The sequence below is a fragment of the Anomaloglossus baeobatrachus genome, chromosome 11 (genome assembly GCF_048569485.1).
Source record: "Anomaloglossus baeobatrachus isolate aAnoBae1 chromosome 11, aAnoBae1.hap1, whole genome shotgun sequence".
Lineage (NCBI taxonomy): Eukaryota > Metazoa > Chordata > Amphibia > Anura > Aromobatidae > Anomaloglossus > Anomaloglossus baeobatrachus.
The window spans coordinates 187,423,523-187,433,663 of NC_134363.1; the positions used below are offsets into that span (position 1 = coordinate 187,423,523).

The 10,141-nt window shown below is 51.5% G+C and overlaps 1 protein-coding gene across 3 annotated transcripts in view; it reads left to right on the top strand.

The window, feature by feature from the left end:
* Positions 1-5,517, top strand: part of TMEM218 (transmembrane protein 218) — a 108,195-nt gene extending 102,678 nt beyond the window's left edge. For 2 of the 3 annotated variants that reach the window (XM_075328095.1, XM_075328093.1), the window contains one exon: positions 5,116-5,371. In XM_075328095.1, the coding sequence (XP_075184210.1) occupies positions 5,116-5,250 (135 nt within the window). In that variant the 3' untranslated portion in view covers positions 5,251-5,371. The other variant, XM_075328094.1, reaches the window with a different exon arrangement.
* The last annotated feature ends 4,624 nt before the right edge of the window (positions 5,518-10,141 follow it).

The window sequence follows — 10,141 nt, forward strand, 5'->3', positions numbered from 1 at the left end:
TTAGCTGGTCCTAGCAGGGCTCGTCTCTCCTGCCCCCCTCCACAGCGGAGCTTGTATTTACTGGCCAGTGCAGAGCTGAGCGGTGCTTGTTTCCTGCTGCTGACAGATCAGTGATGTGGAAATGCAAATGTCGCTCACGATGCATATGGCAGAGGATTATCGTCTAGCAGAGGCATAGACTGTATTCTAAAGGCAGGACACTTCCTGTCCATGCTGGGGGGAAGCTGAGAGATTGCACTGAACATGATCAATCACGAGCACTGGAAATATTTCCTTTGGAGGGGGGATTGATATTTACAAGAGGGGGGCCAATATAATCATGAGTTATAATGTCACTAGTGAACAAATATATGTGTACATTATTATAAGACCATATTGTTATTTTGGAAATAATTTTTAAATGGTTAAAAAGGCACCATACTTGTAAAAAACAGCAACTTTACTATCTATTTCCCATTGATGAAAAATCATCTCTGTTCTCAAAAATGGAGGTATTTCTTATTCACTAGTTTACTACGCATTGCCTAGTTTAGCGGCCTCCACAGTCTGAGTGTGACCGGTTTCCTATGCTAGGAGCATGCACTTGTAAGCGGTTTGATCTACCTCCTGCAGCGCTGCTCCTCGTTTGCTGGATCCTGGGGTCGTCCGTCCCCCTGCGATCCTCCGATGCTGCAGGGGCCACACTATATCTGCCGGCGGTGTCAGCACAGTTTAGATCAGCACCATTGCACCCACTTTGGAGGTAGAAATGGGCACCTTTGCCTCTTGGGCCCCTATGCAGCCACACAGGTTGCACCGATGAACCGCCTGCCCCTGGTTGTGCGGCCGATGTGAACTGGCAATGTCCAGGAGCGCCCCCGGCCAAATATGGACCCTCCGAATCAGGATGAGTGATCTCTTCTGTGGGGGGTTCACATACTTACGGTAGAAAAGTCTGCATTTCACAAGGTCTTGTTATCTTTTTCTATAGGGAACTACCGTATTTTTAGGACCATAAGACGCACTTTTTTTCCCCCAAATGTTGGGGGAAAGTGGGGGGTGCGTCTTATGGTCTGAATGTGGCTGCGGGGAATGTGGGTGCTGCGGTGGAGCGGGTCATCGGGGGCACGAGCAGGCTGTAGCAGCCTGCCGTGACCACGTGGACCCGCTCATTTAATATGCACGCCCATCCCCCGCCCATCATCCCTCAGCGCTGAAGCCGGCGCTGACAGGTGGGCGGGATGATGGGCGGGGGATAAACAGCCGGCTCGCATGATCACCCCTGGCAACTACGGCCTGGAGTGATCATGTGCGGCTGTATTCACTGCTCCCCGCGCGTCATCATCAGCGCGGGGAGCAGTGAATCAGTGAGTGTACAGTACTCACTGTTCCCTGCAGCATCGCTCGTCCTTCCGTCTGTGTCAGCGGCAGCGCCGCTGATTGGAGCCGTCCCCATTACCCTGCTGGATCGCGATCATCTCCTGTGTTTGTGCCGGCAGCTGAGTGGAGACTAGCGGCCGCACAGCGATGACGTCATCGCTGTGCGCACGTGTCCACACGCAGCGGTTGGGACACTGGCACAGACACAGGAGATGATCGCGATCCAGCAGGGTAATGGGGACGGCTCCAATCAGCGGCGCTGCCGCTGACACAGACGGAAGGACGAGCGATGCTGCAGGGAGTGAGGTAAAGTGAGGTGAGTATGAACGTTTATTTTTTTTATGTGCCACAGGATGCGTCCATACACTAGGATGGGGGCATATTATGAGCCGGATGGGGGCATATGATGAGCCAGATGGGGGCATATGATGAGCCGGATGGGGGCATATGATGAGCCGGATGGGGGCATATGATGAGCCGGATGGGGGCATATGATGAGCCGGATGGGGGCATATGATGAGCCGGATGGGGGCATATGATGAGCCGGATGGGGGCATATGATGAGCCGGATGGGGGCATATGATAAGCCGGATGGGGGCATATTATGAGCCAGATGGGGGCATATTATGAGCCAGATGGGGGCATATTATGAGCCGGATGGGGGCATATTATGAGCCGGATGGGGGCATATTATGAGCCGGATGGGGGCATATTATGAGCAGGATGGGGGCATATTATGAGCCGGATGGGGGCATATTATGAGCCGGATGGGGGCATATGATGAGCCGGATGGGGGCATATGATGAGCCGGATGGGGGCATATTATGAGCCGGATGGGGGCATATTATGAGCAGGATGGGGGCATATGATGAGCCGGATGGGGGCATATTATGAGCCGGATGGGGGCATATGATGAGCCGGATGGGGGCATATGATGAGCCGGATGGGGGCATATTATGAGCCGGATGGGGGCATATTATGAGCCGGATGGGGGCATATTATGAGCAGGATGGGGCCATATGCCATGATGGGTTATATAGCAGGATGCGGCCACATGCCAGTATATAGCAGGATGCGGCCATATGGCAGGATTACGGTGTATAGCGGATGAGGGACATATACTGTATATACCAGGCAGGGAGGATCATTACCAGGATGCGGCACCTTAGTAGAGAATTTGGGGACATTACCCCCATAACAGTGTCAGCAGCAGATCCTCGCCCCATAACAGTGTGTCATGACCACATTTTTTGCTTAAAATTTTATTTTCCTATTTTCCTCCTCTAAAACCAGGGTGCGTCTTATAGTCCGAAAAATACGGTAATAGTGGGTGATAGATTTTACAACGTGCAGCATCTGGAATGCAGGAGCCACATCGATTCCCGCCGTTTTCTTAGTGATAACATTATACATCTTAAAGTTGGGATTTCATAGATTCATTAATATTGGGCGATTCCTCTCATTGTAATACAAATGGCCGGAATCCACAGTAAAATGTTCAGGATTTCTGGTTATGTAAATCCGGGGCAGGGGGCGCCCGCAGCCCGAGATTACAGGTCACTGGATCAGAAATAAACAGACGATGAGCGCAGGTATCTGCGGCTGATTTATCTCCCGGTGACCGCCGCACTCGTCTGAGAACTAATTATAAGATTTGTGTTCCTCCCATCCCCCTCCCCCTTTTCCACCTCGCAGCACTAGGGCTCTATCAATAATACATGACTAGGGCTTTATGCACTGAAGGTCCACTAATTGGCTAATTAAAAAGCGAAACGCGTTGCCCAGACAAACATGTCATCCACAAGAGACTTGTTCTGCGCCGAAGCCAAGGTCAGACTTAATATGGACTCCTCAGAATGACCTTTCGTGTTCCCGCAGCGTGTTGGCCCGGTCCCTGGAGCCAGTTTACAGCTAAGGATAGCTCAGGAGATCACCTCTTATGTGTTCACACTTGTTTCATGCCCCGCAGCTCAAAAATAACTCTTATTAGGCTTCTGTTGACTTTCTTTCATCATCATCCTGCAAGGGTGGAAAATGTCTGTATTCCCTGCATCGGGGGAGGTTAGACTGTACTGACCTCCATAATATTACTAGTGCGGAGTGGACGTTCATTAGGTACACCGCCACCGGTATGTGGAGCGTACAGTCATCGGGCACACCGCCACCGGTATGTGGAGCGTACAGTCTTCAAGCACACCGTCACCGGTATGTGGAGCATACAGTCATCAAGCACACCGCCACCAGGTATAGGGAGCGTACAGTCATCAGGCACACCGCCACTGGTTATAGGGAGCGTACAGTCATCAGGCACACAGTCACCGGTTATAGGGAGCGTACAGTCATCAGGCACACCGCCACTGGTTATAGGGAGTGTACAGTCATCAGGCACACCCTCACCAGTTATAGGGAGCATACAGTCATCAGGCACACCCTCACCAGTTATAGGGAGCATACAGTCATCAGGCACACCCTCACCAGTTATAGGGAGCATACAGTCATCAGGCACACCCTCACCGGTTATAGGGAGCGTACAGTCATCAGGCACACTGTCACTGGTTATAGGGAGCATACAGTCATCAGGCACACTGCCACCGGTTATAGGGAGCATACAGTCATCAGGCACACTGCCACTGGTTATAGGAAGCATACAGTCATCAGGCACACCCTCACCGGTTATAGGGAGCGTACAGTCATCAGGCACACCCTCACCGGTTATAGGGAGCATACAGCCATCAGGCACACCCTCACCAGTTATAGGGAGCGTACAGTCATCAGGCACACCATCACCGGTTATAGGGAGCGTACAGTCATCAGGCACACCATCACCGGTTATAGGGAGCGTACAGTCATTAGGCACACCCTCACCGGTTATAGGGAGCGTACAGTCATCAGGTACACCATCACCGGTTATAGGGAGCGTACAGTCATCAGGCACACCCTCACCGGTTATAGGGAGCATACAGCCATCAGGCACACCCTCACCAGTTATAGGGAGCATACAGTTATTAGGAACACCGCCACCGGTTATAGGGAGCGTACAGCCATCAGGCACACCGTCACCGATTAGGAGCGTACAGTCATCAGGCACACCGTCACCGATTAGGAGCGTACAGTCATCAGGCACACCCTCACCGGTTATAGGGAGCGTACAGTCATCAGGCACACCCTCACCGGTTATAGGGAGCGTACAGTCATCAGGCACACCATCACCGGTTATAGGGAGCGTACAGTCATCAGGCACACCATCACTGGTTATAGGGAGCGTACAGCCATCAGGCACACCATCACCGGTTATAGGGAGCGTACAGTCATCAGGCACACCCTCACCGGTTATAGGGAGCGTACAGTCATCAGGCACACCATCACCGGTTATAGGGAGTGGACGGTTAGCAGGTACACCACCGATATGAGGAGCGTGGAGGGATCTATTTTCCTTTCCCCATGATAGAGACTAGATCGACCCCCGCTATGGTCGGTGGTGTCCATTGGGCAGCGCTGGTGTCTGTTATAAGACGATTCTGGCCCGGCCTTCGTCTGGTTCCACGACAGAGCAGAACATTGACAATGAAGGACCCATTTATAAAGAATCACTTCCCTGAGGTTACTCGGGGGGAATTTCTTATCAGTAGGGAGTATATGGCTTGTAATGGTTGATAGTTCCCTCTCCGTCCGGTAACTGCGTTACTTTCCTGGTCAGAGCTTGTGTCTCCTGACCGGGCTGCGTGCACTTACGTTCTCATGTTCTCTGTCTTGTAGATTGTGGACTCCTTCTTCATCGGCCGCTATGTCCTCCTGTCCGTTATCAGTGTCATCTTCCTTGGAAGCGTCTTTCTGGCGGTCAGCTCCTGGATCCTGGAGCCCGTCCACGCCAAGCCTCTGCGGCTCCGGTAACAGCAGGGGCACCGGATGTGACGGCGGCGTCTGTGCCATGTATTCTGCTTTGTATAATATTTATATTTGGTACTGCTTTATAAAATTTTTTATATAAAAATAAATCTTTTTTTTTCCTGGGCAGGACATTCTCGTGTTTTTTCCAGTGTGGTTATTCTACAGATATAGACGTGAGCACTGTGGGGGACAAAACACTGCGTCTAAAGGAGTTGTCCATAGCCATTCACTTCCACATCATGGTGTAAGCGACGCTGAAGACATCACATCTGCTGGGACGCGTGGTGGACGGCCGGCGTCGTGCACACTTTGTCAGGTTTGTGGGACTGCTATGTAATGAGCGGCGCCGGACAATAACTGGCCAAGCCTAGACCATTAGTGACCGGCACCATGTACATTCAGTCAACAAATAATTTGAACTCTTGTATCTTATTTAAGGAGAAAGTGAGCAGTTTGGTTGATTATTTTTACTAATTGGGTTATCACAGTTCAGAAAATGTTAGTATCCTTGTACCCTCGGAGTCACACAGGATTGTCTGCATTCACCACTAGGGTGAGTTCCCTGTATACAGACCCACCACTAGAGGGAGCTCCCTGTATACAGAGATACATGATAAGATCCTGTCTGCAGCCACCACTAGTTGGAGCTCCCTGTATACAGAGATACATGATAAGATCCTGTCTGCAGCCACCACTAGGGGGAGCTCTCTGTATACAGAGATACGTGATAAGATCCTGTCTGCAGCCACCACTAGGGGGAGCTCCCTGTATACAGAGATACATGATAAGATGCTGTCTGCAGCCACCACTAGGAGGAGCTCCCTGTATACAGAGATACATGATAAGACCCTGTCTGCAGTCACCACTAGGGGGAGCTCCCTGTATACAGAGATACAGGATAAGATCCTGTCTGCAGCCACCACTAGGGGGAGTTCCCTGTATACAGAGATACATGATAAGATCCTGTCTGCAACCACCACTAGGGGGAGATTCCTGTATACAGAGATACAGGATAAGATCCTGTCTGCAGCCACCACTAGGGGGAGCTCCCTGTATACAGAGATACATGATAAGATCCTGTCTGCAGCCACCACTAGGGGGAGCTCCCTGTATACAGAGATACATGATAAGATCCTGTCTGCAGTCACCACTAGGGGGCGCTCCCTGTATACAGAGATACATGATAAGATCCTGTCTGCAGTCACCACTAGAGGGAGCTCCCTGTATACAGAGATACATGATAAGATCCTGTCTGCAGCCACCACTAGGCGGCGCTCCCTGTATACAGAGATAAACAGAAGCTAATATGATCTGTACTTGGAGCCTATACTAGTTGTATGTACCTTGCTGTACTGCTCGTTGTAGCTGGCGTCTGGTGCTGAGAATATGATGGATATTGGTAACAGAGGACCAGTGTGTTGGTTATATTCGGGATTTGTGTAATGTGGCGGCTTATGCTGCATTTTAGGGCTATGTTTTTTGTGTAAATCCGGGCCAGCGCTGCCCACCCTATGACCCTTTGCTTTTCCTCAGTTGTATGGAAAGTGTCCGAGTGACTCAGATCACAGCATTCCAGGATAATGCAAACTCATTTATTCTGGCTCTCCCCACAGGAGCGGAGGGTGAGCGCACACTTGATTTATGTGTGCGGAGAAATGCTGAAAGCGGGAGCGTGGACCGGGCCAGCTGGCCGCGCCGCCGCAATCATAACAACTGGTTAACGTTTCATGCACCCGAGGGGCAAATTCACACAAATCAAATGGTCATTATCACTTGTTTGCAGCTACATCAACAATCTCTAGAGGTGATCCCGGGAAAACAGCAAAAATGCTTCAATTCCAAACCTGATGTCCGTATCTCGGATTAAACCATGCGGCGGTTCACCCACGTCTCTGCCATGATGGGCTAGCAGGGTTACCCTTGTGTAGATGATGAGGAGCTGCAGAGCTGGTCCGGCCATTGCTGATATACCTGCAGAGTAATAATAAGGAGGCGGTGAAGCGTCCCCCGCTGATGCTTTGCTTACGGCCCCGCCAAGGCTTTTATGGCTGATTTTCCTGCAGCTCAGAACAATTAAGAAAGCTGAACTCTGTACACAGCCTTACAGGGGATTTCCATGCGTCTGATAGTAATGACTATGAATAACACATAGTTGGTGTCAAATACCCAGTGTCTCCACCATCAGCTGTTTACTGCTCCTGAGACATCTGGACAGCACAGCTCCGTACACCGTATAGTGGCCGTTCCCAGTACTGCAGCTCCTCACAGCTCCGTACACCGTGTAGTGGCCGTTCCCAGTACTGCAGCTCCTCACAGCTCCGTACACCGTGTAGTGGCCGTTCCCAGTACTGCAGCTCCTCACAGCGCTATACACTGTGTAGTGGCCGTTCTCAGTACTGCAGCTCCGTACACCGTGTAGTGGCCGTTCCCAGTACTGCAGCTCCTCACAGCGCTATACACTGTGTAGTGGCCGTTCTCAGTACTGCAGCTCCATACACCGTGTAGTGGCAGTTCTCAGTACTGCAGCTCCTCACAGCTCCATACACCGTGTAGTGGCCGTTCTCAGTACTGCAGCTCCTCACAGCTCTGTACACCGTGTAGTGGCCGTTCTCAGTACTGAAGCTCCTCACAGCTCCGTACACCGTGTAGTGGCCGTTCCCAGTACTGCAGCTCCTCACAGCTCTATACACCGTGTAGTGGCTGTTCTCAGTACTGCAGCTTTTCACAGCTCTATACACCGTGTAGTGGCAGTTCTCAGTACTGCAGCTCCTCACAGCTCTATACACCGTGTAGTGGCAGTTCTCAGTACTGCAGCTCCTCACAGCTCCATACACCGTGTAGTGGCCGCCCTCAGTACTGCAGCTCCTCACATCTCCGTACACAGTGTAGTGGCCGTTCTCAGTACTGCAGCTCCTCACAGCTCCATACACCGTGTAGTGGCCATTCTCAGTACTGCAGCTCCTCACAGCTCCGTACACAGTGTAGTGGCCGTTCTCAGTACTGCAGCTCCTCACAGCTCCGTACACAGTGTAGTGGCCGTTCTCAGTACTGCAGCTCCTCACAGCTCCATACACCATGTAGTGGCCGTTCTCAGTACTGCAGCTCCTCACAGCTCCGTACACCGTGTAGTGGCCGTTCTCAGTACTGCAGCTCCTCACAGCTCCATACACCATGTAGTGGCCGTTCTCAGTACTGCAGCTCCTCACAGCTCCGTACACAGTGTAGTGGCCGTTCTCAGTACTACAGCTCCGTACACCGTGTAGTGGCCGTTCTCAGTACTGCAGCTCCGTACACCGTGTAGTGGCCGTTCTCAGTACTGCAGCTCCGTACACCGTGTAGTGGCCGTTCTCAGTACTGCAGCTCCGTACACCGTGTAGTGGCCGTTCTCAGTACTGCAGCTCCTCACAGCTCCGTACACCGTGTAGTGGCCGTTCCCAGTACTGCAGCTCCTCACAGCGCTATACACTGTGTAGTGGCCGGTCTCAGTACTGCAGCTCCGTACACCGTGTAGTGGCCGTTCCCAGTACTGCAGCTCCTCACAGCGCTATACACTGTGTAGTGGCCGTTCTCAGTACTGCAGCTCCTCACAGCGCTATACACCGTGTAGTGGCCGTTCTCAGTACTGCAGGTCCTCACAGCTCCGTACACCGTGTAGTGGCCGTTCTCAGTACTGCAGCTCCATACACTGTGTAGTGGCCGTTCTCAGTACTGCAGGTCCTCACAGCTCCGTACACCGTGTAGTGGCCGTTCTCAGTACTGCAGCTCCATACACTGTGTAGTGGCCGTTCTCAGTACTGCAGCTCCTCACAGCTCCATACACTGTGTAGTGGCCGTTCTCAGTACTGCAGCTCCATACACCGTATAGTGGCCGTTCTCAGTACTGCAGCTCCTCACAGCTCCATACACCGTGTAGTGGCCGTTCTCAGTACTGCAGCTCCATACACCGTGTAGTGGCCGTTCTCAGTACTGCAGCTCCATACACCGTGTAGTGGCCATTCCCAGTACTGCAGCTCCTCACAGCGCTATACACTGTGTAGTGGCCGTTCTCAGTACTGCAGCTCCATACACCGTGTAGTGGCCATTCCCAGTACTGCAGCTCCTCACAGCTTTATACACCGTGTACGAAATAATGGGGAAGAGTCTAGGAAACATCATTTTAGTGTCTGTTCTATTGGGGAGTTGTCCTCTGAATATCATTTTTGGGAGTCACTTCCTCTGGAATGACTAATGTATCTTCCTTCCAGACAGCAGTAGATGATGGGGAACATGTAAGTATATATCCTGCGATTTGTGGTCCAAGATTTCTGGTAATGTGGCTAAAAGCTATACTATTGCCCTGCTGGTCTAGGGGGAAATGACTGTTGGTCAGAAGCTGCGTCGTCTCCAGAATGCTCCCTCCCGTCTGCTCCTCCTCGCTATTCTCCTGTACTGTGTGACTTCCAGTAATCCAGCGCCTTCAGGAGCCGGATTATCAGGACTTCACCGTCTGCCTTTGTGTTTCTGCCTCTGATGTGTCCGGCGCCCTCCGATCTGCAGGTTTTTTGCTGTTTATCCTTTTATTGCTCCATCAGATCTGATCTTCCCAAACACTCGGGACTCTTCTTGTTAATTATCGGAGCTCCGTCTGAGGAGGAAGTTGCGATATTGATTTAACCCTGGAATCCGTGAAGAATAATAGTGAGAAGGACGGCGCCCGTTGCTATGAGACGTTTGTCCTGGCATTTGGGGCAGCGCTGCGCCTCTTATTTCGCGGTGTTTTCTTAGTGTCCAGACTCGTGAAGCTCCGGCCGGGACATCACACGGGTCCACGTTTCCTGATTTCCATTTCATTTCCGTGTCTATTGTTTCCAGCACTTAATGGAGCTGAAGTCTTTCCTGAATGGTAACGCGTCTT